We start from the raw sequence: 27869 nt of genomic DNA on the forward strand, positions 1-27869 counted from the left end.
TTCTGTCCTAATTTCAGATTTGTGTATGGCAAGACAGCAGGGCTTGTTCTGGGGCTGGACTGGCATTTTTATGTTCGGTACCTGATGTTACTGAGCAGCTGCACAAGCCTCAGATGCACAAACACCCACCAAGTTTCGATGGGGGCAGAAAGACTCATGTTTTGCACATCTTCCTGTTTGCTAAATTTCAGCTCCTTCCCTAGCAAGCAGCTTTTGTAATGTGGCCAAGATTTTTGAATAGATGCGAAGCAGTGTATTTTTTTTGATAGGCTTTTTCCTGAAAACAGACATTTGGCATTAAAAATCAGAAAAATGCAAGCCACTGAAAAGACTGTTGCAGCAAAACTGGCAGGCACGTTAAATGTGCCTTCTCTGTAATGCCTAAGCACTGGCACACGATGTTTGTTGTGATTCTGAGGAGTCCAGTTGTGTTCCACTGGTAGAGTCACCATAAAAAAACTACCATTTTGATTTGTGTTATGTATGGCAGGAAGGGTATTATGTTAGGATGAAATTCACAGTTAAAAAATCACAAAGACTACGGGGAATGGGGCAGCCTCACAGGGAAAAATTTTTTCCTAAAAGATTTTTAGCAAAGAATTTTTTTTCTCCTAATATCCAATCGAAACCTGCTCTTTCAATCTGAACCCACACCCCCTTGTCCTGTCCTGCCCCTCTAAGCTCCCCTCAGGTCCTGGCAGGGGCCGCAATGAGGTCACCCCGAAGGCTTGTCTTTTCCAGGCTGAACAATCCCAGCTCGGGGTTCAGCGGGGCCGCCACAAAACCCGGTTAAATCCTCACGATTCGTGTCCAGGGCGGGCAGGGCCGGGCCGGGCCGAACCCCCACCGCAGTCCCGCACGGCCCGGCCCGGCCCTGCCCGCCCCGCGGGCCCTTCCCACGGAAACACGAGGAGCGGCGGAACTGGAAGTGCGTCCCGGGGATCCCTCGGCGGAACTGGAAGCGTGTCCCGGGGATCCGGCGGAAGCGATCGTTGTCCGGGGAGACGCGGCTGCCGGGCCCGAGGGTGGGCTGAGGGCGAGGATGTGGCGGCTGGCGCTGCTGGCGCTGTCCTGGCTCGGTGGGGCCCTCCCCGCAGGTGAGGCCGGGGGGCTCTGGGTGCGCGGGGCCGGTGCCGGGGCGGGAGGAGCGGGGCACTGACGGTCCTTTCCCCCATGCCCGGTGCCGGGGCGAGAGGAGCGGGGCTCTGACGGTCCTTTCCCCCTGCCCGGTGCCGCAGGGCCGGCGGAGCGCGGCGCGGGCGGCCCCGAGCCCGTGCGGTACCGCACGGCCGAGATGGCGGACGCGATGCTGGGCACGGCCGAGCCGCCCGGGCTGCTCTCGGCGGTGCCGGCCGAGCCGAGCGGCGGCCCCTGCGAAGCGGGGACCGGGGCCGGGGCGTGCGGCCCTACGGGGAGCGGCCCCGCAGCCCCCCCGGGCCCGCCCCGAGAGCAGCCCGTGCTGGAGCCCGTCCTGCCCGAGGAGCAGAACGGCACCGACAGCGCCAAGGCCCCCAAGGTGAGCTGCGAGGAGAGGAACACCACGGGCATCGAGCGCTTCACGCTGCAGATCCTGAACGTGTCGCAGGTACCCGGGGCTGGGGTGAACGCCGGAGGGGGGGGAAGGTGTCGGCGTGGTGCTCTCAGTGCTGCGCTTTGTGAATATTCTTGTGTAACGCCCTCTGTGCGACCGAAGAGAAGATATGTCTGAACAAAGAGGCGTTTCAGGGCGTTCTGATCGCAAAAAAAAAATGGAAATACAGAGCACTCCATGTGCCTGTGCCTGTCATCTCTGTGCCTGCAGGGAACTGCCAGCTCTGCTGCTCTGTGCGCTGCTGCTTCTCTCTGAAATCGTTAATGGCACCTACTGCCAGCTTGTTTCTTTGAACGGCCATGCACATGTATATTTTTAAATTATTAACTTTTGAATCAACCTTTAAAAGCAGTTAAATGCAATTCTCTCCCTGTTGTAGAAAGATTAAGCAAAGGTGCAGTTAACTTGATAATATTGCCCAGTATCTGATTGACTGTACATAGGTACATCCCTATGTAGAATTTAACTCTGTGAAATATGTACTTGCCCATGCTTGTTCTTCTTGTTCTTCCTCCAAGGACCTGATGGAGTTCCTAAACCCAAACAGCAGTGACTGTACGTTGGTCCTGTTCTACACTCCGTGGTGCCGCTTTTCTGCCAGCCTGGCGCCTCATTTTAACTCCTTACCCCGAGCATTTCCAACCCTTCGCTTCCTGGCACTGGATGCATCCCAGCACAGCAGGTAACTCTCGCTCCCTGTGCTCCAGCAACAGTTTAGTTCTGTTAGCTTTGAGTTTTAAAACCAGCAGTGCTCTTTTTTCCATATATTGCGACAGTTTAATTTCGTGAGGCTGAAAGTTCCTGTAACATGACCGTCTTTATTTCTTCCTCCAATAGATTTCATTTCCTTCATACTTTGTGTTTGCCTTATGTCCACCAGTTTATCAACTAGATTTGGAACTGTGGCTGTCCCAAATATCCTCCTTTTCCAAGGTGCTAAACCTATGGCTAGATTTAATCATACAGACAGAACGCTGGAAACCCTGAAAGACTTCATCTTTAACCAAACAGGTGTGTAAATCAGCCCTGATGTGTCAGTGGGGAGAACAGGCTGGCTTTTAACTCCAAAATTTCCTCTCCCTGTGTTTGTTCCTTAAAATGAACTTCATGAAGTCCCTGAGAGGACTCAGCAGAGGTTTATATAATCAGTTGCTACCATGAGCTGGATTTTAGTGTGTGCTGAGAGCAGAAAATCAATTCCTTGGGCTGCTTTCACAGAGCAGGGGAACAGTGGCGTTTAGCTAGAGGGGGGGCCGGAAGGATGGAGCACGTCTTCTTGCCCAAAGGTTTAATTGAGAGTGAAATAGATTTAATTTTCTTTGCCAGCCAGCTGGCTCTCTTCTTGAACTGCTTTGTGGATCTGCATTTCCAGAAATGCACAAAAATGAGATTCCTGAAAAAAAACACTACAAATTAAATTTTCGCGCAGTGAAAAATCCCTACAAACTTACCCAAGGCTGTGCTGTGGGAGCACAGAGCGAGCCTTGTCCTGTTATGAATATACACATAAGAATCAGTGTTTTTATGTAAGTAAATCCTGTGCTGGCCATATGTTAACACACAAGGGCCATCTCACCAAAATTTTAAATCTACCTGTGCGTGAGCCTTAGTGTGAGAACAGAAACAAAGCTCCAGGTAGAACGGGCTTCTCTGCATTTGAGGATTGTGACGTTGATCAGGTGCTTTGTTTTTTAGGGATAGAAGCCAAAAGTGACGTGGCTGTGACGAAGGAGGACTGGGAAGGGCCCCTGCCCAGCGTCCTGACCAAGGGCATAGACTGGCTGCTCCTGTTCTCCGTGCTCTTCCTGGCCAGCTTTGTCCTCTACGCCACCCTTCGGACCGAGAGCATCCGGTGGCTCATCCCGGGACAAGAGCACGAACACCAGGAATAACATCAGATGCTGAAACAGGGACAGAAAAAAATCCCGCTTGGTGGTACCTCAGAATGAACTGTTGAATTTGTTGGTTGTAATTTATAATGACGACTAAAAATCAGCTTTATTTATCAACTACTGGATCTGTAAAAAGCGCATTCGTGACGACTGTGGTGGTAAGAAAACAGATACGAAAAAACATGAACTAAAGTATTTATTAAGCTGCTCTGATTGGCCTCTTTCTCGTGGGCTCCAGTGTAATCAGTGATACAGTTCTACTTTGCTCTTCTGAAGAGCTCCCTCATCTACAAGCTCTCCCTTGCAGATCAAGGAAGATTTTTAGAGCTCACTGGTCTGTGCATGGCACTGCAGGGAGAACACTGGTGAAGGAAGATGCTGATAAATCAGTTTAACTGCCAGTAAAATGAACCATGAAGATGTTTTCAGTGATGTTTTAAAAGACAGTGTACTTCAGGTGAGCTGTTCCGTTGTCTGCCAGCAATAACAGTTCCAAAGCTGTTTCGTTCCCGTGCCTGATTGTCCCCTCCTGTGGCACTGAGGTGGTGCTGGTTTTCTCCTTCACTCTGCCCTGAGTTCTGACTTAGTGGCAGTTCTTTATGAGATTTAGAATAACTCCCCAAGCTCACCTCACTATTTTTGTGTGTGGATATACAGCTTATTTACCACATTCCTGGAGAATGAAATTGTATTAATCGACCTTTTTAAAAAAAAAAAAAATGAGGTTTTTAGTGTAACCTTTTAAGTCCCTTTCTTATAGGACTTAAAACATGCGATTTCTGAACTGTGGCTCCTGCCTAAATTAGCAAGACCAGTCCTGATATTTATTTAAATTTCTACAACCGTGTTTGCTGGTTCCACAGTCTCCAGCTGAGGCTATGTAAAGAATTGATACTTTTTTAGTTCTAATTAGTATGGAAGACTTTGGACAAGGTATGGACTGGTATGTTGTGTGGGGTTTGGATTCTTTGATTGCATAGCATTTATCGTGGTGGAGGCTTGCCAGAGTGCCCTGACTGGAAGATTCAGAGAGCAAATTAAGCTAACAAATTAAGCTAAGGCAAAACTTGACAAAGAGCTTGTATCTCTGCAACCTAATTCTTCAAGTATTTCTCTGCTCGCTCTGTCTTGTCCTTTGGAAACCAGAGGTCCTGTATTTCCGTGTCCAAAAAGGAAACTGCACTGGTACAACTTTGGTATGACTGAAGATTAGGATGGATGTTATTAATAAAGATCCAAGATTCTGAAGGAGTGTTCTTGCCTCTGCCATCCAGTTCGTTTGAGAGGCCCAAGGCTGGATTGTGCCTGGTGCTCATCTCCACACCCCTAAAGGAACAGGGATGTGTTTACAAACAGAACAGGGCTGTTTCAGTGCAGCCCCCATAGGATGGAAATGAAACCTGGCAGCTCGCAGCACAACAGGATCCACCCACGGATGCATCCCCGTTCTCCTCCCGGGTAGGTGTCGTGGAATAATGGAATCATTGAGGGTGGAAGAGATCTTTAGATCCTCCGGTCCAGCTGTCAGCCCTAAACCACTGAACCGCATCGCCCAGCTCCGCATCTCAAACACCTCCAGGGGATGGTGACCCCACCTCCTCCCTGGGCCGCCCCTTCAACATCTGACCACTCCAACGGGGGAAAATTTTCCGATATTTAATCTGATCCTCCCCGTCTCAGCTCAAGGCCGTTCCTCTGTTGCTCGCACTGCAGCACAGCCCCGTCCCACTGCCCGCACCCTCCCGGCAGGGAGCCGTGCAGAGCGATGGGGTCCTTCCCCCAGAGCATCCTCCCCTCGTCCAAGCGGGAGCCTCGGCGAGAGCTCCCCGGTCCCTGCCGGCTGCCGTGGCCGGTTCCGGGGCGGTGCCGGCGGAGGCGGGGCCGGGGCCATGCCGGGGGCCGGGGCCGGGCTGAGGCGGGCGCTGCTGGGAGCGCGGCGGGCGGCGGGAGGGACCCCCGCGGCCATGGTGAGGGGACACGGGGAGGGCAGGGGACGGGACCGGGATCGGGGCAGCCCCGGCAGGGCACGGCGGGAATTGCGGGAGCCGGGGTGGCGGTGCCGGGGTGGCGGTGCCGGGGTGGCGGTGCCGGGGTGGCGGTGGCGGTGCCAGGAGCGCGGGGGGCTGCGGGGACAGCTCGTGGGCACCGTTCGGTTCCTGAGCGGGGAGGGTCCCCTTACGGGGACACGACGAGGGGGAAGCGCTTGAAACTCACACGGGGCGGGCTTAGGTGGGACACTGGGGAGAAATCCTGCCCTGCTGGTGTGGGCAGGCCCTGGCACAGGTTGCCCAGAGAAGCTGTGGCTGCCCCATCCCTGGAAGTGTCCCAGGCCAGGCTGGACGGGGCTTGGAGCAACCTGGGATAGTGGAAGGTGTCCCTGCCCGTGGCCAAGGTGATCTTCAAGATCCCTTCCAACGCAGACCACTCTGGGATTCTCCCCTTGTCCTGCCACCGTCCCACTTCATGATTGATTATTTTGTTTAACACAAAGCTAATAACGAGTGGCACGCACAGGGTTCAACCCTCGTCCTCAGGCATGAGATGTTTAGTACTGATTGTTTTATGTAATTAATGAACCATTTCCCCGAGCTTCCTCCAAACGAACATAACCCATCACAGGGTCAAACCCACACCCGGTGCCTGTTCCTGCCTCTCTAGGGGCTCTGGCTGTGCCTGTGATGTGCTGCTGGGGGGTGGTGACTGCAGAAATGCAATTTGAATCTGCCACCTTCTCTTCTTCCTCCTACAAGCAAATCCCTGCTGCTTTCTGCTGCATTTCTGAATATAATGATGCATCAGGACGTGGCCTCCACCACCCCTTCCAAAGCAAAACGTCTGAACCAGACCCAATCTCCATATTCCTGTTAAAACTGTGTGGTCAAATTTCAGGTCACAGCACTGTCCTGTGTGTCGGGTGAGGTGTCAGGAAGGCACCTCGGTGTCCCCAAAGCTGACAGGACATCTCTGTGCCAGCCGGAGGAGTGGACTTTGTGCTGCCTCCTGGTCACAATCCTGGACTTTGCTATCTCAAAAAAAAACCACCCACCCCCATGATTTTTTTGTAAATTAGCAGACTAACTTCATCCCGTGCCAGAGAAAATAGTACAGTTCAAGGCAGCCTTTAATTTTGGCGATTGTTGTATACGCTTGGGAAAAAGGGGACTGTAAGAAATTCATGCCTGTGACTGTGGTTATAGCAATGACAAATCTGAAATTCGTGTTCTTGCAAGCCCAGAGTTGTGTTTGAAGTGTGGAGAGCCCAAATTAGTTCAGTTTGGGACCTGTAAAACCCACCCCTTGGTTACATCTCTGGATGTATCCCGCTGAACACCAGCAGCAGCAGTGGTGCTGTTAGATTGATTTACGCTGTTTGGGGTTTTTTTCTCCCATGTTATTGATGCAAATGTTGCTCCTGGGCCCTCCTGCATTTTCCAACCTTACTCAGGTCGCATTAATTGCATTAATTCCTGCTCTGCTCAGACTCACAGCCCCATCTGGTGGCATCGGGGCTCCCGCTGGAGCACCGGCTGGCAAAGGTGGAAAATCCTGAGCTGCTGAGCAGATGGTGGCTCCTCACCAGCCTCCCGTGTCTGAGAGAACCTCTGGAGCAAAACTGCCTTTCTGCAGGTTCTCACAAAGCTGTGCCAGCCGCTGAAGTAAAGACTAAAGCAGTCTGAATTCAGCTGTACTGGGCAGAAAGGTCCTTCCCACCAAAGCCTTGCCTTTGTCATGGGAGTCTGAGACCCCTCTGTCAGGATATCTTGTCCTTAGTCTCTGCTTTTAGGAGAAGTGTCAAACATCTTTCAAAGGCCCCCCTGAACGTTCACCTGATTCAGGCTCTGGCCCCTGATCCAGATATTTAAGTGTTAGCCAGTCACATCTGTGCTCCCAGTGGCATCAGGAGGACTCCTGTCACTTCAAACAAACCACATTTAAGCCTCAGTGCTTTGCAGAATCTCATGCTTATAGCAGTGACTACAAACTTCTTGTAATTGTGTCTGTATTGTCATTTTTTTTTCTTTTCATGCAGTTAATAAGCTCTTTGTTCCTTATAGAACTCCACAGCGTGTGCTGTCTTAAAATCCATTCCTGCTTTCTCAAAATGGTAAACCACAAGCTGGGTAGAATGCAATCTCCTGTTTTGCTTCTCTCTTTTGAAACAGATATTTCCTGATATTTCTTTTAGCCTTATAATTGTACCTTTAGCAAATAATGTAAATAATCTTTTGCTTATATGACAGAGTAGAATACTTGAAAGTTATTTGGGGTGTTACAGCATCTGAATAATCCAAGTGACCATGGGTGGAGGTGTGCTGGTGTCCATACTCGTTCCTGGGAAAAAGCCTGTTGCTTTCCCTTAGTTTTGTACCAAAGCATTTAGCCAAATTTATCAGCCCAAAATAAAATGAGGGGGTTTGGCTGCTTTTCACTGGGCTGTGAAATTATAAACAGTCAGAAACTGTACAGTGAATATTCCACGTCCTTACCTGTGCACAGGGCAGAGCCACAATTTCATCGTGTGGTTTGCTGATTGTTGTGCAGCAGAGAACCTCAGCCTCACTCGTGCCGTGCCTTTCTTTTTTTCCCCTCAATAGTCCTCCCAGTCTCACTGGCTGACAACAGAGGAGAGGAACCAAGTTTTACCGGATCTCAAAGCTTCGGGCTGGTCTGAGCTGGGTGAAAGAGATGCCATCTACAAGGAGTTCAATTTCAAAAATTTTAATCAGGTAATTACTGTTGCACACCGCTTTTCATATGAAGGAAATGTAATTGCTTTAATTTCCATACGATCCTGATGGGAAAATATTTGTATTCAGAAATTTGGGAGTATCCTTGCGAGGCCAAATCCTCTTGGCTTCGCCTTGACGAATTCCTCTCTGATTCTGATCTCATTAGGTGGAGTAAATTAATTCCATTTCGTAGTTGATAAGTAGATGATTATAATATTAGGGCTAAGGTTGGCACTGTGGAATTAGGCAAATAATATTTGATCCCAATTACTTTTTTGTTTTCATTCCCAGCACTCACAAATGAATGCTGGAAATACGTAACTGATGGGCAGTGGAGTTCATTTTTGTTAGGAAGAAACTTGAGAAAAATGAGTAAATATAAGAACAAAAACTTCAGCAAATAAGGTGGGGAAAACGGGACACATTTCTCCTTCTGAGCAGGAAGACAGTTCTGGTACATCCTTGAATGAGTCGTAAAAGATGATCTCGCAGTGTCTGTGGCCCACAGACTGCTGGTTTTTATTTGGAGACAGGATCCTGAGCTGTGTCTCAAATTCACAAGCACTGATCTCAGACAGCACTCGCAAACTCGCTTCAGAAATACCGAATTTGCCCCGAGATGTGTGTTCAGCCACAGTCCCCTGTAAATTCCCTTCTGAGGAATCGTGACATTGCTTAGAAAGAGTCACGTTCCCCAGAGTGTGCATTTCCCTTCTGTTTTGTTTCTGAGGGAGGGGTGAGTGCTTTCTCAGAGGGGGAGAATTCCCAGGGTTTTTTTGGGATGGTGGCTCTCTCTGAGCCGGTTCTCCCCCTCGCTGCAGGGACACGGGGAGCTCCAGCCTGGGGATGCCAAGAGTTTGTTGGTGTGTGTGGGGACCAGGAGCTGTGCTGGGAACTGTTTATTTACATGGCTATGCCTAAGCCCAAGATGTTTTAGGAAACCACAGTGAGCTGGATAAACAACAATTTGTAACTGTGGTTCTTTTTTTTTTTTTGGCTGTTTCAGTCACCGGTTGTGGGGTAAGTGGAGGAGAGAAGGTGGGTGAGGTGATCCCAGCCCCTCTGAGCTGGCTGAAGGCAGATCCAGCTCATGAGCTGGACAGTGCTGGTCCAGGCAGTACCTTTTTTTCTGGATTGCCCTTCAGACTGAGCGTTCCTGCAGAGCAAACAGAACCGTGTCAGATCATGCAGGGGGCAGCCAAGGGGAGAAGCCCATGAGAGGGAGCTCACATGAAGCCCTGGGGAGATGTGCAGGCAGCTCAGGAACAAGCAGCTGGAGCAACCTGCAGGTTTGGCACGCTGAGAGAGAAGGGACCCTTGGAAGAGCTGAGATTTGCAGCCTCTGTGCTTTGAATACTCGTGGAACAGCATCTCTGCTGGGTTATGGCCAAAGTCTTCGTTGGTTCAGCACAACTGCGAATGACTTTTTGTTTTCCCCAAAGTTAATTTAAAAGAGGTTTTGCCCACTGTAAATGAATGAGTCAGTTTGATCAGATGTCAGGTCAGGAGACAGATCAGTGTGTGCACCAGCAGGTGTCTGGAAAACCTCTTGCTTTGGCAGAAATTCACAAGGCTATATTTTTTCTTGATGGTGTAGATTTGTCCTACAACATGGTACATTTCCATTTGTCTTTTTTTTAATTTTAAGATTGATGGAGCACATTGCAGGATAGGAAGTTGAGTGTATTTAAATGTGCTTATTGGCAAATGACGAACTATGCATTTATGCTTCTAGTGCACGTTATCTTAGAAAGGGTACTTTAAAAAATTGCTACTTGAATTGATTGGGAGATATTGCAACAGTCTCTTTCACTCTTGGTTCTTTCCTGCTGCCCTTTTGGAGATGGAATAAAATCAGGTGTGGGGGAAAAAAAAAATCACCCCCTAAAAAAATGACAAAAAAAAGTAGTTGAGCTGACATGAAAGGTATTTCAAATTTATGTTTTGCAGATGATATTGGTATGATTAATGCTTTTTTTTTTTTTTTTTTTAAATTTTATTGCTTCTTGCAGATAGTGTTCATGATGCATGGAAAATTCTGTGGCTTCAGAATCTATGCCAGGTTTACAAAGCCTGTGTATGTCAACAGATGTTAAGAATATAAACACAACTTTTATTATAAAGTCGTGCAAATGTGTAGACAAGAGCTTGGTTTATGTCTTATTATTTTCAGCATGAGAATGAAATGAAACTTCTGTGAAACAAGAGTTATTTAGATTCCTGGAGCTTTCAGGCTGAGATTAGCTGGGTTAAAAGCCATCAGCAGCGAGCTGCCTTTGTAAGGCTGACAAGCTAATGACACTTCTGGCTCAGGGAATTAGTTTGTAACCCACAGCTTGAAAGCCCTGGTGCTGTTTGTTAGTCTGAAGATACATTTTCGTGAAAAAAATGGGCTTTGGTGGTGAAATTCCCTGCAAGAAGCTGGAAACCAGTCTGGGGGCTGTGCTGGAAGCCCGTGGTTGGTCGTGTTGCTGCGGGTCCTGGTGGACTGGAGGATGTTGGTGCTGGATGCTCCCGTTGCCTGCAGTGTGAGGCAGGCTCCTGGTGGGTGGGTGTTCTGAGTCTTGTAGAAAATATAAAATATAAAATATAAAATACAGCAGTGTGGGGGGTGCTGGTGAGCCTCGATAAACCTCACAGCCACGTCAGGGAGCTTCTCTGGGAGCTCTTTCCCAGGCTGCAGGGCAGGGAAAAGTGGAGAGCAAGGCTTCCAGGCCGTGGTGTAGCATCACAAAGGGACACTCTTTTCATCCACGTCTTTGTGCCACTGAAACAAAATGTTTTTCTTCCAGTGCAGCAAGCTCTGCTTCCAGTCTGCTCCAGCAAAATTTGGAATGGCAATAGAGAGTTAATTTACACCTCCAGAGCGTGCTGGTAACTTCTCCCAGCACTCCAGGTCAGTTCACCTGGGCAGCAGTGATCCAGCCAAGGGCACAGGCCTGGCTTAGAAATGTGAATTTCTGCCAGATGGGCAGGCTGTGAAGGGCCGTGAGTGCCCAGTGCTCCGTTGGGTTCCTGGATCCAACTGCTCACTTCCACCAAATCTGGACGACCTTCTCAGCTCTGAGACTTCCATGTCTCTTGTCAGAGTTGGTTGGATTTGAGCGGGGGGGGTTTAGGGGGTAACTGGCTGTGTGATTGCGTTTCCATCGGCAATCACACCGAGGCAGCGAATGCAGTTAGGAAATTACAAAGGTGGGCAAGTTTGCTGATGCTCAGGTTCAGCCTTTACAGCTGCTTTCTTTTATAGGGTAAGTTTTTAATTAAGTTTGGTGGGTTTTTTTTAAAAAAAAAAAAAAAAATCATGTAGGAAGTCTCTGTAAGACCTCTAACGTCATTTTCTGAAATGACAGGAAATCAAACGCTCTGAGAGTTTTAAAGCTATTTTAAATACAGTTTGTGTTTTGGGGCTAGAGGCTGGAGGTGGAAGATGAGCCTGAGTGGAGGGGATGGTATGGAAACAGCGTGCAGGGAGAGTAGAAGCACATGTGTTTCGGTTCAGTTGTGGAGTCTTGGTTTTTGAGATCATATTTAAAGATGTGCAAAAAAAAATCTAGAACTATTAAATAAATTATTATTCTCACTTGGCATTTCCTTTCCAGATTTTCTATCTGTCTTGCTTGGAATCCAGGAGAAAAAAAAAGTCAGACAGAGCATGTTACGGTAGATGCCTTTTTTTCCCTCCCTCCTCCTTGTGATGCCAGTTATTTCCCTCTGGCTGGAGGGAGACACGCTCAGGTTTGCCCCTTTTAATTGACATCCCTGCTGTATGATCCCAGTTACACATCCAGATGAATTTGGTAGGATGTGCAGCGAATGCTCTTGATTTCTTTCCATGGCAGTGCTTGGTGCCAGTGTAGTACAACCTGTCAGTCCTTCCCTTTTCTACTCCCAGCACACTGCTTTGTTTTTCTGCCTTGATCAAAGGTTGGAAACTTTGTTTTTATATCTACAACCAGTGTATTTCGTTGCTGCTTCTCCTACTTAATCGGATCCTACTTCGGCTGCTTGGCCGAAATACGTCCACGCCTTTCATGTATTGAAAACATAATATCCTTTAACCTCCAATCTGCAGAGTTAAAATGAATTTTATGGTAAATATTCGGTTGTGGGCCACATCTCCAGCTTTTTATATGCCACAGCGGTCTTGTGGTTTTTTTTCTTCTCCATTGTCTGATAGTGAGGTCATTTTCAGTCCTCTGAGAAATTTTATTCCCAGCCAGATGCGGGCCATATATTAAAAGTAGCACCTGTGGCTAATATCACAGCAGCTTACCATAAATTTACATGGTAACTAGGATTATATCTGTCAAGACTGTTAAAAAATGTCTAGATTTAATTTGATTTCCAGTATTGAAGGAGCTCTCCAACATTCTGCTTCATAACTATATTTTAAAAGTTAAAAATCACTCCATTGTTAAGTTTTATAGCACTCCCAGTGCCCATTAAGTTGATTTGTTAAATGGGGGTCAGGATAAAGCGGGTTGGCTGCAGGAGGATCAGAAACCAACCCATTTGTGACAAATTTAGTCCTCGCGTGTGAATCTTCGCAGAGCGCGGGCAGCGATTGGATTCAGGTGCAGCTCATGTCAGCTGTGTTTAACCTCGAAGCCCGAGCAGCCTCAGCCCCACTGTCACTTCTGCTAATCAAAAGTCAGAGCCCTCGCTGTACATTTTGGGGGGAGTTGCTGTTTTTAGTGCAGTGTGGCTCCGCTCGCTCCCTCCGCCGGAGTTTTGCGTTTGATTGCTTGTCGGCCGAAAATAAATCACATTTTTCATCCACCTCGGTAGGTGCTGGTTTTCATATAGGCTTTCCTAGGCTGCTTCATTTTCCATTATCCTCTGAGTGCCTCTCCCATATGCGGTGATTTGTGCACCTGCAAAGTTATGAAGGTATTTCTGTTGGTAGTTATGTTGTTCACCGACTTCCCGGCGTTTATGAATACAATAACGGATTCACAATAAATCAGAATTATTTATGGGTGGGTTTACAGAGCCGAGAAAAATCTTTGTATCTGAAAATAATGAATTTCTGGCGTATCTGCCGTGTTGACATTTTCCTTTATTAGAAACTGATAGTGAAGTCTCTGGGACTGGCAGAGGTTAACCTGCAGCTGAAACGCAGGGAATGAACTGGATTGAGTGTCTCGGAGCAGAGCACAGTAAAAATATATGATTCCTGGATGGTCACACCTTCCTTGAGTTCATTCTTGGGATGGACTGAGTGAATAACACTCTCACCTCGGAGTCAGCAGGTCAGGGTGCAGCTGCAGGACCTGGACATGATCCACCTGCCTGGCACTGCCCAGGGTCTGGGGGAAATGAAAGGTGAAATTCTAGGAAGACAGCTTGTTTGGAAGCTTATGAGACTCCTTCCTTGGCCTTGGGGGAGCAGGAGATGACACTGGTGCTCTGGTCAGTCATCCTGTGTCCAGGGATGCCTCCAGTTAACTGGCAGCCAGTGGTGAGAGGTTACGGTGGAAATATCTGGTAGTGTCCAGGCAGAAATGAAATCCTTGGTGCTGGGAATTGGGAAATAAAGGATTTATTTTCTTCCCATGACCACCATGGCTGGTGTTGTACAAAACCATAGAATGACAGAATGGCTTGGTTGGAAGGAACCTTAAAGATTGTCTCATTCCAGCCTCCTGCCAGCCTTCCACTAGTTCAGGTTGATCCAAGTCCAATCCAACCCGGCCTTGGACACTTCCAGGGATGGGGCAGCCACAGCTGCTCTGGGCAACCTGTGCCAGGGCCTCCCCACCCTCACAGGGAAGAGTTTCTTCCCAATATCCCGTCTAACCCTGCTCCCTGTCAGTGTGAAGCCATTCCCCTTTCCCATCACCTTTGTAAAAAGTCCCTCCCCAGCTCTGTTGGAGCCCCTGCAGGTGGTGGCTCCTCTTTGTGCTCTGGGGTGTCTTGTCTCCTCTTTGTCTCCTGCAGATCCCACTCGAGTCCCCCCCGCCTGTGACAAGTACTGTTTCACCACTATAATTTTCTTATGGCACCACCAGCGGTTTCAGGCCAGCAGGGGTATTTAAAACATCACAACATTAACCATACTTAAATAAAGTGAATTATATTTAAATTGAAGACCAAAGACTGGACATATGTTCTTCATCTCCTTCATCATGCAAGATGTCCCATCCCTACTGTGGTAGAAGTTACCATCAGTTTAATTTTTCTTGTTACCTAATTGTAATTAGGGATGCTCATTTTCTTGATGAACTATGTGATATTTTCCCCCATAATAAACCAATATTTTGTAGTTTATTCTACTTGCTGAGTTTCCCCCCTCTCCTCCAGTAGACCTGCTGTATCTCCTTTTATTCAGGCCACTGCTTAAAATCCTCCCAGCTGACCTTTGGGCTGCTCTCCAGTTGCCTCAAATACAAATTGCTTTCCTTAAAAGATGGATTTATTATCCCTCAAGTAAAAATTATTACAGCATTTGCCTTGTACATGTCGCATGCATCGATCTGAAAGTGCGAAAGAAATAATTTGTCAAAATGCCTTTTGGATCTCACAAACTGTTTCTCCTTTTTTTTTTTTTTTTTTTTTTTTTTTTTTTTTTTTTTTTCAGCTGCACAAACTGACTGTTTGAATTAAACAGAACAAATGTTCTGTCAGCCACGTGGGCAGGGCTGCTGTGTTGTCGTACCCAACAGAGGGCAAACGGTCAACTTGATTTTAGCTGCTCTGTGGGCACTTCCCTTGTTAAAACACCTTTGGAAAACGGAGGGAAAATTCAGTGGGTTTGAATTTAGTTGAACAACTTAATCTGGGAAAATACAAGTATGACTGCTGCTGCCTTTTCCGAAGAAGGTGGTCGCTCAGCTGAATTTTTTGGGCCTTTTCAGTTGAGGAAAGCCGGTGTCTTGAAACTCTTTATGCGTTAAAACTTATTTTTACGGAGGGTTGCTGGGGTGATACTGGTTAAACGCAAGCTTGCTCGTGGATCCTTTTGCATCCCTGTGCTCTTGGAGCGACGCCTGGGTACGGTTTCAAACCGTAAATTGCCTTCAGCAGCAGCAGCAGCAGCAGCAGCTCTCACTTTCTCATCCTCCCACGGCCGAGTGCCACGCTCCGGGACGTCACCCTCCTCAGCCGCAATTAAAAACGGGCCGGGGGGATAAACCCAAACGAAACTGCGACGCCCCCCGTTTCCAAATGAACCATTACTCACCAACAGCACATCAAACCCACTTAGCGGACATCCGTTAATCCCGCCGTGAGCCGCTCCGGGCTCTAATGCCCCCTGTTTTACACGTTAAGGGGTTTGAAGTGGCGGGGCCGGCGCTGACCTCTCGCATCTGCTCCTCTCGCAGTAGGAATCTCCGCTCGCCGCTCCCCGTCAGCCTGGATTAGCGTGACGAAGTGCAGCGCTTCTGCTGGCTGCAATTTCGGGTTTTGATCAGAATTATTTCTTTCACAAACAATCACGTTGTGGCTAAAGCGTTACATCTGCTCTTGCAAAGCCGCTGGCGGGGCTGCGCGTTCATCGGGGCGAGGCGGGCGGAGGGGTTTTTTTTCCCCCCAGTCCTCTTCTGTAAAGCTGCTTCACGTGGGTTTTTCTGTGGGGAGAGCTGGCCTTCTTCCTCTTCTGCCTGCCCTTTTATTCCTTTGGTTTTGTTTGGCTGGGAGGAAGAGTCGCTTTTGGACAAAGTTTGGGTTGGCTGTGATGTGTCGTGGGGGTTTGGTGGGAGCACAGTGATGTGTGGGGAGCCCTGTGCTGAGCCAGCACTGCACTGTGGGGTTTATTGCTGAGGATGCTCTGTAGGAAAATGGTTTTTATTCCTAGGATCAGAAGGAAGAGTGCTTATTTCATGATCTACCATGATATTTCTTGTGCTGTGATGAGAACAGCAGTAGGCAGTTAAATATATATCTGTGCGTGACCAAGGGTGGCCCTGGTTGAGGGAATCTTTACTCTGTGATACAGTGGGTGGGTGCTTGTAGAGGGCAAAATACAAGCCCAGAATGTTGGGTTTATGCACAGGTCTTTTAATAAAAAAATTGGAGTTTTACAAAGTGTTTCCCTTTGTGGTGTGCTCTTTCCGAAAGAAATGTGATGTTCTCTGGAGGACTCAGAATTTCCCTCCCTTTGTGAGCCCATCTCTCCAATTCCAGATGTACCAACGTACAAGTGGTGTGGATTGCCCAGAGGAACTTCTGTGCTCTGGTAAAAAAACCCAGCAAACAAAAAAACTGTGGAACAATACTCTGCCACTTAGGTGAGCCTTGTTCTTAACAATGCATCTTAACCTGCCTTCCTTTGTCCTTTTCTCCATGACCTGCTCCAGCCATTCTTCCAGATACCAGAGACAGGAGATGAAGCTCAGGTCGAGGTGACCTGCAGGTCACAGAGGGAGCAGTGGGCATGGCAGGGGACCCACCTGCACGGAGCTCCAAGGATGCCCCATGTTGTCTGGGAAGATGCTTGGTCTCTCCTGCTCTTTTTTTTTTTTTTTCCCTGAGGATCCATCACTTCTAGACTTGAAATGTCTGTTTGCAAAATAATATTTGAATTTTAGGGTGCAATATAAATCAGCAGCCTGCCAGTGCTGGCCCAGGTAAGTCTCCTGCTGAGCTCACTGCCCCCGTGTATCACTTAAACTGTTCTGCTATAGGAAGTATCCAAACATTAAGACCCATTACAGTACAGTAGGACACCTTCAGCAGCTCAGTTTGGTGAAATAATCCCCTGCCTGGATCTGCAGTAAATCCTTAGTTTGCTTTATTTCACATCTTCTGGCTTGGCCAGGAGGGTGATGGGAAGACCTCTCCAAATTCCCCGAGTCTCTGTCGTGATTTCTCTGTTGCATGTTTGAAACGTTGAACTTGTCTTTAAAAAAACAAACTAAACCAAAAATGCTGACAGGATAGTGGAGGATGAAATGGTCATGAGACCAGCTTCTTCTTCTCTTAATCCATCATAAAGCAAAGCCTTTCTTACCACTCTTTGATGTGTTCTTAGGATCATAAATGGCAGAGATTTAGAGGATTATCTGAGGCAGGTTATGATTGCCCTTGGACAGTCTGCAGAGAAGATCTTGGATATTAAACTGATAGTATGTGTAATCTTGGCCAAAAGACCAGGGAGAATTTTGTCTGAGCGTCCCTGGTGTTATCAACAGCATGGATGGCACGTGAGCTGCTCTTTCATGTCTGCAGAATGAAATCATCCCTTTGCATGTGAGTAAAAAGAAACAGTGGGGGAAATAGCGTAGCATTTTGTTCTGCTCCAGCCAGATCTGTCTCATCCCAAGTGTGGGGTGATGAGATAAAGAACTTCTCTGTTCTTCTGCACCGTACCTGCACTCAGAGTCAGAGGGTTTGAGCACCTTTGGGAAGCAGAGCATTCTCTTAAATTGGTTCTGATTTGCTCTGGTTTCCAGCACCTTCCAGTCATGGTCTGGCACCGTGAATTGAGGATGATTCAGGTGCCTGAATTCAGAAGGTTGGAGCTGGGGACTCCCTGCACCTTGTTACTACTTTATTTTTATAGTGGTTTGTGTGATGGCTTTATTACAGTACAGCCAGGGGTTTGATTTGCTGGGCCAAACATTTGCTTTAACAAGTCAAATTATCATTGCTCTTTCGGTTGTGCAGCCAAGAGAGTTTATTATTGTAAGTGCCTGATTGCTTTAGCAGGTGCTCAGTTAATGGGGGCTTCGCTGTGCTATTTCATGTTTTTAGGTAGGGTGCAAAAAGCTCATTTTAAAAAGTCATGTTTCTTGAAATAGCCATTTTATTTGGTGTAAACCTCCTAAGTGCAACCTTTATATTCCATTTTTAACACAAAGCAGGCAATAATGGCTTGAGAGGTGCAGAGCCACACTGAGCTGATGACATAGCTGGAGGATTTATTCCATGTCCTAGTTCAGTTCTGAAACCTGGGATTATTTCCCTCTTTTTTTTTTGTAGACACCTAAGTTAGATATCTACATTTTTTAATAAATAAGATAATATTTATGAGTCTTTGTTTACCTAGAGTGTTAAGCGACTGGGAGAAAAAGGGAAAAATAAAACCATTTATTTTGAATATTCATGCATGAAATGATAGGTCACAAATACCTTGTTCCAGGTTTGGTTGGGATTTAGAGTATCTACTTATTTTGCAGTAGTCTTTATGGACAACTATAATCATATTTATCTACCTATAAGCAAATGAATGTATTTTGTAAAATGATTGTATTGACATTGAAACTTTCACCACTTCCAGGAAGAAGTTTTTATGCTGCCTTAAGACACCTCCACGTTCTGTCACTTCTGCTCCACCAAGTCTGTAAATCTTTTTGGTGGAATAGGCGATTGATTTTGGTGTGAAGTCTGTTCTTTGAATCACCAAGAATATTATCTGTGTTCTGTTCATGAAACCCAGGTGCAATCACTTACCATAACAAAAGGGAGAATAGGAAAAAAGATCCTCAGCACTGAGGCTGCTGGAAAAGTCAGGATGTGATGAGGAAGGCAATAGGTGAAACATTTTGTGTTGTGTTATCACCAACAGTGAGAGAAAAAAGGTCTAAATTCAGCAGTTATTAAAATCCTGATATAAACAGGCTTTAGAAAAGATCAGGTTGAGGTTTGTTGTGCAGATTACACACACTTGGAGCTCGAGAGGAGGAGCAGAGCGAAGCAAGGAGCAGGGTTCAGGTGCAGCTGAGTGCTCTCTGCCTTCCTCACAACCCCTTCCCTTGGGCTCAGCCGCGTCCTTCACCAAAGCAAAATACTCCAGTTTGATTTTCGGACCAGTTGAATCTCAGATGGGGCAAATTGCACCTGCTTTATGACTATTAGTGGCTTTCAGCTGAAAGAGGGTAGGTTTATATTGGATATTGGGAGGAAATTCTTCCCTGTGAGGGTAGCCAGGCCCTGGTTGGGCAGAGAAGCTGTGGCTGCCCCATCCCTGGGAGTGTCCAAGGCCAGGTTGGACGGGGCTTGGAGCAACCTGGGCTAGTGGAAGGTGTCCCTGGGTCATGACAGGGAAGTAAAAACTAAATACTCTTTAAGGTCTCTTCCAACCCAAAGCATGCTGTGATTCTGTGATGTCATAGCTTAGGTCTCTGCTGAGCTGGGAAGATGAAGCCTCGGACTCTCCGGCATCACCAGAACTGTGCTGTGTCTGGAGCCACACCGGGTCTAGATGGTGCTGAGTGAGCATAAACCTCCCCTTGCCATAAACAGCGTGGGCTTTCCCCGGGACAGCATTCCTGGAATTGCCTTCTGTCATCTCCTGCAGCTCTTGACATTGTACTGGTACCTGGGAGAGAACCGTCCCCGCCCAGGCCAGGCCAGGCCGTGCCTCCCAGCTCCGCTCCTCTCTGCCTCCACTTACTCCTCGTGTTCCTCAAATTGGTAAATCATATGACAATAAACAGAAATACCCTCAGTGAGGAGAGAAGGGGAAACTGTTGTTTATCTGGTCAGGTGGTTTAGATTAGCAGTGATGCTGGTCTGTATTATGTTACTTTAAATCATAGTGTCCCAACAGGACATAAATTATGAAGATTGTTACAGTATGTTTCATCCAATGTAAGATCAACAAATTGGAATAATTTTTTTAATAGGAAAATCAGTGCTTTGGCAAGGTTATTGTTGAAGAATTTAATTTAACTTGAGCTTTGCTTGCATTATTTCTTAATATATAAAAACTATTTGCATAATGTACGAAGTATAAACATTTTTAGAATCAAAGGCAAGAATGCCTTTTCCGAGATTACATAGAGTGGCAAACTACTTAGAATAGATCAGTGTTTGTGCTTTTGCTGTCAAAAATGTTTGATATAGAGCTGGCAAGCTGGTTTCTTCACGGACATAATTGTAAACAAGTGTTGGGAGACAGAAACGGCGTTCTTTGGAGAACGTGGTGTAAAGGTTTGCACATTCACTGCTGCAGATCTAACACAGAGAGCAATGTTTGCAGCCAGAATAGGAGTATAAATAAAATAGGTAACTTTTTTTAGAGAGCAAACCAGCATTTACATTTCTGTGTAAATGATGTGTGCAGATAAGTGCCGGGGATGAGAATAGTCAGCTCAGGATTTTTAAAGACTATTGTAAACACAGAAGAGCACAGACAATTCAGCTGGAAATGAGAACTGTGGGGGTTTTCACAGTTTCAGATTTTGCTGTGAAGACAGAAATGGCATCTCAGTCCATGCCAGTGTGTCTGTAGTGTTCTTCTTCCATCCCTTCCCCTCATCAGTACCCTTCAGAGTTCGGAGCACCGATCATGAGCGATGCTGGGGAATGGGAGAGTTGCCTCTGTTCACAATAATTTACTGCTTGAGCTATTACAGAGGGGAAAACCAAATTTCTACCACTGGTTTGTCAGGTGTTGTTCACCTTCAGCCCCTGCTGGCTGCCCATGCCAGGGATGGGGTGAGATGGAGGGAGCTGCAGTCACAGCACCTGAACTGCCAGGGAGGCAGGGACATGAGTAACCCGAGTTTAGCTTTATTTTGGGACCTGGTTTAGTTGCATTCTTAATTACTGTTCCCACTGTTTGTGGAACGATATGAAAAAGGGGGAGAGCAATAGGAAGATGTTCACCTGATTTATGTTGTGGATGAATCCAGACATAGCCAAAAAAAAAAGAGGAAAATACCCAATGTCACATGGATCCAGTGTCCCTGAGGATGGTTCAGGCAGACTGATGATGCCACCGGGGAAGAATCCCAAAATGGACACAGGGTTCTGAGAAGGAATACCTGTCCTCCTGTGCTGCCATCGCCTTCCTAGTTGGGTTCCTCTTTCAGATGAAGAGATGTGACAGATGATCAGATGATGAAGATGCTTTGTGAGATGATTTCTGCATATTTATATGATCAAAGTCTTTAGTAATGGAGTAAATAGAATTAAAATAAACTAATTAAAATAAACCCCCCTTTTCTCATGAGAGCACAACCCTTGTGACGAGCTAAACCTCAACATTAAAGAGCTTTTTCCTTTTATCTGCTGGCCCATAGCTCACTGTTAGGTAATAATGTCAGCTGGATATGTGAAAGCTTCTGCAGTTTGGGAGTGAACCTTAATGATTTAACTTCATTGTTTTAAGTGTCAAACTGGCAAGGAGAACACGTGTTCCTGGCTGTTTTTTAGTCGGGTGAGTGGAGAGCGAACAACGTGTGAGGCGTGGCCATCTCCTGCCTGCCAGTGTCACTGTAACTTGGCTAATTTATTAATTTCCCACTGATAAATGGCACAGACGCGGCCTGGGTGGGTGGGGAAGGGAAGACAGGTAGCCCTTACACTGCAGAAGGTCGAGGTTAATGCTACCTCCAGCATTATAATGACAGATGGGAGGCAGAAACCTCGATGTACTTGCGATTAGCGCGTGCTTTCCTTGGCCCGGGCGTCCGAAGGATTTAGGGAGCCCGAGTGCACACTTCATTTTAAAACAAACAAATAAAAAGTGTGTGTGTGTGTGTGTGTGTGGTTATATTGTTGAGCCTTTCAGCTGTTTTTCTTGAATATCTCCCCTTCTGAGTCAAGCACTGTCAGCTGCTTTCTGCTGGAGATGCACGGGGTGATCCATCACGGGGGGCTTGCGGCGGGTGATGTACGAGCACGACACAGCGACCTGGGGGCCTTTGATGTGCAACTCATCAAGATAATGTTGGCAAGCATTGTACGAAAGCAGCGTGTTTAAAAAGTATTAAGATGAATGGATTCCTTGCCTGAGAAGTGTGAAAGGAAGAATAATGGCAGATTAGCTCCGGGATCCCGCCGGTTCTCCCGGAGCCGAGGGCAGGGTGGAATTTCATCTTTCCTCCCACTTCTGACTGCAAAGTGTCTGGCCCTGGTTTTCCCATTCTCGGGGAAACAAAAGTCACAGTAAGACTTATTTTTTGTGATGGAGGATTTTATCACTTTCAGAAGCGGTTTGGCCAGTCCCGAAACGTTCTGAGATAGCTGGATTTTTTTTAAAGTTTGCTCTTGTTTGTTTTTTTTTTTCTTCCACTTTAAGGGGTTAACTTGTTCTTCTAAGAGTAGCCCTGATTTTTATCTCATGGAGTCATATTATGGCTGGTAGTGTTTAACAAACATGTTAGGTGTGATGTTACAACCAAAGCAACATTGGTTTTTAGTTCCTTCTGAAAGACGGGAAGGGAAGAGATGTGGCAGTGCACCCAAGGCATCTTGCCCATGCAGGATTGCTTCTCTCCTGACTCCTTCTATTGCTTTTCGTGATTCATTTTAGGGCTCTGCACTCTGCCATCATTTGGGTGATGTGATGTACTCAAGCAGAGCACCCTGTCTGGATGCTGTTCTAGCCTAAATATCCTTGAAGGCTTAGGTTGAAAATGTCTGTCTAATATGCCTGTTACTGAAATACCAGAATACTTTGTAATATTTAATACATCAAAGTCTCTTCTACTACTTTTTTGTGGCTTCTAGAAAACGCGCAGAAAAAGGGGTAGAGGGGCTGCAGATCCCTGTTAATAATATAGTGAAAGTCAGGACTTTGTTGGGTCTCACTGTCAGGAGTAAAGTGCTTGTCCCACTTTCATCAAGAAATGTGTGATGGTCTGATAAACTCTGCCCACCAGTGCAGTCTTGACAATGATCTTGCACTGCAGACTGCATAATAATTTTCATTATTTTTAATTAAAGTTGAAGAAGTGCAGACTCCTGCTCAAATTAGGGTTGGTTGTGTTGCCGGAATGCGGTAATTACTTTAATTGATCACAAGATAGTTTCCTTGATCACCAATTAGACCAAATTACCGATCAAGTTTCAAGACGTGAAGAAATGTCCAAACTGATTTTCTGTAATAGTGTTTTCATATCTAATCAAACCTAAATATCTTTTCCTCCCAGAACCAGTTGTATTTTCCCAAAGAAAGGTTAAGGCTCTGCAAATACAAAGGTGATTCACAAACAATAGCGTTCCAATCCATTTAATTAGCAAGGGAAGCGTTTAGGAAACTTAATGGAGATTGCATTGGTGGCTCATTTTCTGTAGCTCATTTTCTTAGAGAGAGATGCTTTTTGTGTGTAATTAAAATAAACTAAAATGCAAGGAGTAAGTTGCTGTGGGTGCAAGGAGGGAGAACGTCTCCGAGCAGAGCAGGGCACGACAGCGAAGGCTTCGTCCTTCTCTGGGACACCAACCTGGGGCTGTTGTGGGCAACTGGAGCAACAGGCAGCAAGACCTGTCCTGGGGAGGGTTCTCCACGCTGGAATTTATTCCTTTCGGTGAGTTGGACACCCTCAAGCTGAGCAGTCATGGTAGGATGGACAGTTTGGAGGCTGATGGCTCTTTTATCCAGCTGGAGACTCCACTGACTGCGGGGAAGAGGAAGAGGAGTGGTGTGTTGGTGCATGGACTGGGAGGATTTAATGGTCCCCTGGTGGGGAGGATTTGTCACCTGAAGTCTGAAGGAAGGTCTACAGAGCAGATTAATTTTGCAGGCTCGTTTGCTTGTGTAATTCTGTCTGTGAGCCTTCGCTGTGGGATTGCTGTCCCACAACCAGTGACTGTGTTTGTGCAGTGCAGGCTGGGACTGTTCATGGCTGTCTGAGTTCCTGGGATGCACAGACAGACCCCAGGAGAGCATACACAAACCTGGTAGGGGTTTTTATAGATTCATTCTTATTTTTTCCCTTGCTGTTTGTTTCCACAAAGGCGGTCTGGCAGCAGACACATCACCAATTCAAACTTCTGGGGACGTTCCTGTGTCTAGATTACTGTGTTGGGAATAGCGTCCCTGTCAAGCCCATGGACCCTGTAAAAAAAAGCATTTAAATCAAGTATCATTCAGCACTATTGATGCAGAAGTTTTCCAAATCATTGCTAACATCTGAGGCACAACTTGCAGCTTTCTGCCTCAAAGCATGCTGCTGAAACGTGGGCAGATTTTTAAAAGTAATTGTTCACTCCGAGTAAAACTAAACCGAGCGAGAGCTTCAAGGGAAGTTGGATTTTTCTGAATTTTTGAATGCTCCTGGGTCAAAGAAAAAAAAAGCTTTTTAATTGCTGACAGTTTGGTGATTTCCAAATGACAAACCTCATTGGAGTGATTTTCTCTGATTATAACGTTTGCATTCATTTGACTGGCAAAGCGACCAACAAAGTCATACTTCATCCAGGCACCGATTCTTTTTCCTTTCCTTAAAGGTTTTTGTAATTTGTGAGAGGAAAAAAGACTTGAAACTATTATCAACCATTATATGTTATTCATGGACCACATGTTTGTTTGAAATGGCCATCGCTCGGTGGAATGCGGGCCGTGTACATTCTCTTCCATAAATTAGCACTAAAAAACTACCTAAATCAGGTAGGGGTTTGTGGAGCTTGCTGTATTATAATCTGAACCAGACTGTAACGTGGATGTTCCCCCAGCTTTGCATCTTAATTCGGGTCCTGAACCCGGTGGATGGAGCTCGGTCTGAACAAAGCTCTCTGCTGAGACGTGTCCTGCTCGCGCTGCCGGGCCCTTTGGGCCCCGCTGCATAATTGCATTCTTGATTTACATGGACATTCTAATTTTCTCTACAAGGCAGTGATTTGCTCCTAAGTATTTTGGCAAGGGCCTGTTATTATTTTCTTTCTGAGCCTGTGATAAAACCTGTGTCCTGGGGGAGTGTGCCGTGCAGAACGTAGGGGCAGAGGATTGGAAAGCCTATTTGAACTCATTTTAAGGGAAAATATTTCTCATAAAGCAGAGGGGCAAACCCACCTGCTGCCTTTTTCTCCCCAGTAAAGTAAATAACAAAATAGTTAGGCAGAAGGATGTGTTTCTGGAAGCAGTGTTGGTAATACTGTGGCACGGTGCTCCATTAGAAATGGCACGTTTCTAAAGTGCAGTAAGGGAGAAGGGGTTGGGATGGATATTTAAAATCCCTGTTGGATGCTGAAGGTAAAATCAGGGCTCTTCTGCAATAGCTTTGAGTCCTGGAGTGAGTGACATTGAGCAGAGTGATTTCCCAGGGCCTGCAGACCATGATTTCAGCAGTGTTGGGAAATGCACCAGTGGCATGAGAAGCTGAAATGCTCCTTTAACACCGAGGTGCTTCCCTTGCAGCATCTCGAGGAGTTTTTGAGATTTTGGGTGAATCTTGCCAATCTGCTGCCAGCTCTGGCAGGTAGAAGAGTATTTTCCTCTTTGCTCTCTCCTTCCCTAGGCTTTTGGATTCATGACCCGGGTCGCTCTACAAGCAGAGAAGATGAATCACCACCCGGAATGGTTCAATGTCTACAACAAGGTAATGTGCTCACCAGCCCCAGTTACTCCCAGGGCAAGTTAAGGAGACCAAACCACTGCCCCATTCTCTCTGCCTTATTTGTAGCTTGTCTGCAAGATAGAGGAATGAGAGGTGTCTTTATAAAGAGATTTGAGATTTTAAAGAGATGCTGAGCTCTGCGGTGGTGAGGGATGGAGAATGAAGCCCTTTGCGCCTGCTGCCAGCTGTACGGTTTGGGCCCGTGGCTTCACCTCTCTGGCTGAGATCTAAAAATAAAACTGAAGCCTTTAAACTCTTATTTAGCCAGCCTGAATAAATCACTCTTTTGAAACTGCTCACCAGCTCTCATTCCCTTCTGTGCAGCGAGTCGGGAGCTCAGCGGTGCAGGGCAGCAGACTGCTGGTGTGTTGGTACCCAAATGGGAGCCTGGCAGTCTGAATTTAGGTGTGATTTTTTAAAAATTGTAGGCTCCTATGTCTCAGCATAGCAGCTTATAAAATTTGTTTATAATGTTACCTAACTGAGGGTGGTCTCATATTTACAAGGGTCACAAGGATTACTGCAGCCCTCGAATGAAAGGTGCTGTGTGAAGGGGGAAATTATTGCTCTCCCTTTGGTTTTACTTTCTAATACTTCTCATTGCGCTGTACCACTTTGTTTGGTGTAGCATTTGGTGACTATATGGCAACCCCACTAAAAATATGCTAACAGAAAGACCATGTGGATGAGCAGCCTGCAGCAGGACATCCCAGCTGAGCCTCCCAGCACAGGCTCTACCCCATCAGCCCCTCAGGTCACCCTGTTTAAGGGACATTAAATGATCACTGGGCTAAGTCCTGATCGCCAGCTCTTCATGATTTTCGTGGCTTTCTGGAATATTCAGAATTTGTCTTTTTTTTCCTCCCCTGTCTTCCAAAAATCTCAGTCAAAGGCAAGACAAAGCAATGCCCACCTTGGCATCTGGCTCAGTCTAGACAGACCCACGAGGCAGCCACGTCACAGCAACGTGCACTGGTCTGGCTTTTGTTTTTTTAATTAATCTGCAACAAGCTTAACAATTTCTTCACCTTCAGGGTGCAGGTTTTTAACAAAACACACGAGCCCCTGACCCAACTCTTGCAGTTTGGTCGCTGGCCCAGGTTCTCCATGAAACCGATCCGTGGAATTTGATTGTAAAGAGCGAGTGATTTAATCGGACACCTCTTCTTGGATGAAGCCCAGGAGTGCAAAGCCTGGGTTATTCTGCAAAGGGGCTCATTTTGGGGAGATTCCAGGCTCTGTTAAACCTCCTCACCTCCAGCATCCTCTGGTTTGCCTGAGCAGGGAGGGTCCAGCGCTGTCCTTGCCAGGAGTACCCAGTGAAAGCAGTTCACTGTGGAGACACACAGCATTCCCAGTGAACTCAGAGACCAAAATGATTGTGTAACCCCTTTCTTTTCTTTTCTGACAGGTTCAGATAACTCTGATTTCCCATGACTGCGGTGGGCTGAGCAAGAGAGATGTGAAGCTGGCTCAGTTTATTGACAAAGCTGCTGCCTTGGTTTAACCAAGATGTAAATTGCTCTAATGCAGTGTCCACACATATTTTGTGTTTAAATGGTATCCCTCTTTTCCTTGTAACCCTGATGTCACAAACCCCTTGAGACAAGATATTTTGTAAAAAGAGTGGCTTAGCTTTACTGCCCTTTAAGACCTTAGTCTTGAGACCCTTCTGGATGCCTGTGCTTGTCCTTTCCCACTGCTGACTCTACAGGAGGATGCAGCAGAGAAACCAGCAACAAATAAGTTTTGAATATACAAATAAGTAAGTTTAGTAACTAAACCAAGCTGGAATGGAATCAGGAGCCCACCCACGTGTGTCAGCGTTCCCCAAGCCCAGAGGAGCTTGTGGCAGCTGCCACATGATCTTGCCCCATGCCTGGCCACTTCCCTCCTATAGATTTGTACCTCCCTGCACTTCACACGGGGTAAGAGCAGCTCAGCCAGGTCAGTCCCCTCTGGCTTGGTTTGGGTTGGAAGGGACCTTAAAGCTCATCTTGTTCAGTCCCCTGCATGGGCAGGGACACCTTCCAAGTTGCTCCAAGCCCCGTCCAGCCTGGCCTTGGACACTTCCAGGTGCAGGACTGGATCTTGCAAGTGGTGAAAACTTCAGCTCTGGAACAGCAAATGGGAAAAAAAAAAAAACCCTGGTGAGCTCCCAGTGCTCACATCAGTAAATGAAGCCTGCTTGGCTTAAGTGCTTGGCCAGGCCAGTGCTCAGCACCTCGCAGGATTGAGCCATTACTTGTGCTGTAATGCTCCAGGACCTGCTGCATCAGGCCAGGGTAGCTTGGCCGGGTGCCCAGAGCCCTGTCCAGAGCTGCCGGCGTGAAGGAAGCGGCATTAGCAGGATTCTTGCTAAGCTGGGCTCAGCTGAACCCATGCTCACCATGTCCTTCTTTTTTTTTTTTTTTTTTGCTGT

At 46.8% G+C, this 27869-nt stretch overlaps 2 protein-coding genes across 2 annotated transcripts; both read left to right on the forward strand.

The window, feature by feature from the left end:
* Window positions 1-977: 977 nt before the first annotated feature.
* Window positions 978-3524, forward strand: TXNDC15 (thioredoxin domain containing 15). The gene is made up of 5 exons (XM_027907831.1): window positions 978-1097; window positions 1239-1585; window positions 2110-2273; window positions 2472-2602; window positions 3287-3524. The coding sequence occupies exons 1-5, from the start codon at window positions 1043-1045 to the stop codon at window positions 3481-3483; spliced, it is 894 nt and encodes a 297-aa protein (XP_027763632.1). The 5' UTR covers window positions 978-1042; the 3' UTR covers window positions 3484-3524.
* Window positions 3525-5372: 1848 nt separating this feature from the next.
* Window positions 5373-26975, forward strand: PCBD2 (pterin-4 alpha-carbinolamine dehydratase 2). Its single transcript, XM_027907827.1, has 4 exons — window positions 5373-5450; window positions 8079-8210; window positions 25349-25429; window positions 26859-26975. Exons 1-4 carry the CDS (start codon window positions 5373-5375, stop codon window positions 26952-26954), a joined length of 387 nt encoding a protein of 128 aa, XP_027763628.1. The 3' UTR covers window positions 26955-26975.
* The last annotated feature ends 894 nt before the right edge of the window (window positions 26976-27869 follow it).

This window comes from Empidonax traillii, unplaced genomic scaffold (assembly GCF_003031625.1).
Source record: "Empidonax traillii isolate 1590-97213 ecotype Southwest subspecies unplaced genomic scaffold, ASM303162v1 scaffold1551:size92815, whole genome shotgun sequence".
Lineage (NCBI taxonomy): Eukaryota > Metazoa > Chordata > Aves > Passeriformes > Tyrannidae > Empidonax > Empidonax traillii.

Excerpts from the sequence above, each read along its gene's own strand:
- TXNDC15 (XM_027907831.1), top strand. The coding sequence starts at position 1,043 with ATGTGGCGGCTGGCGCTGCTGGCGCTGTCCTGGCTCGGTGGGGCCCTC. Across the intron at positions 1,586-2,109 it reads AGATCCTGAACGTGTCGCAG|GACCTGATGGAGTTCCTAAA; the intron begins GTACCCGGGGCT and ends TCTTCCTCCAAG. Across the intron at positions 2,603-3,286 it reads CTTCATCTTTAACCAAACAG|GGATAGAAGCCAAAAGTGAC; the intron begins GTGTGTAAATCA and ends TTTGTTTTTTAG.
- PCBD2 (XM_027907827.1), top strand. The coding sequence starts at position 5,373 with ATGCCGGGGGCCGGGGCCGGGCTGAGGCGGGCGCTGCTGGGAGCGCGG. Across the intron at positions 8,211-25,348 it reads ATTTCAAAAATTTTAATCAG|GCTTTTGGATTCATGACCCG; the intron begins GTAATTACTGTT and ends CTCCTTCCCTAG. Across the intron at positions 25,430-26,858 it reads GGTTCAATGTCTACAACAAG|GTTCAGATAACTCTGATTTC; the intron begins GTAATGTGCTCA and ends CTTTTCTGACAG.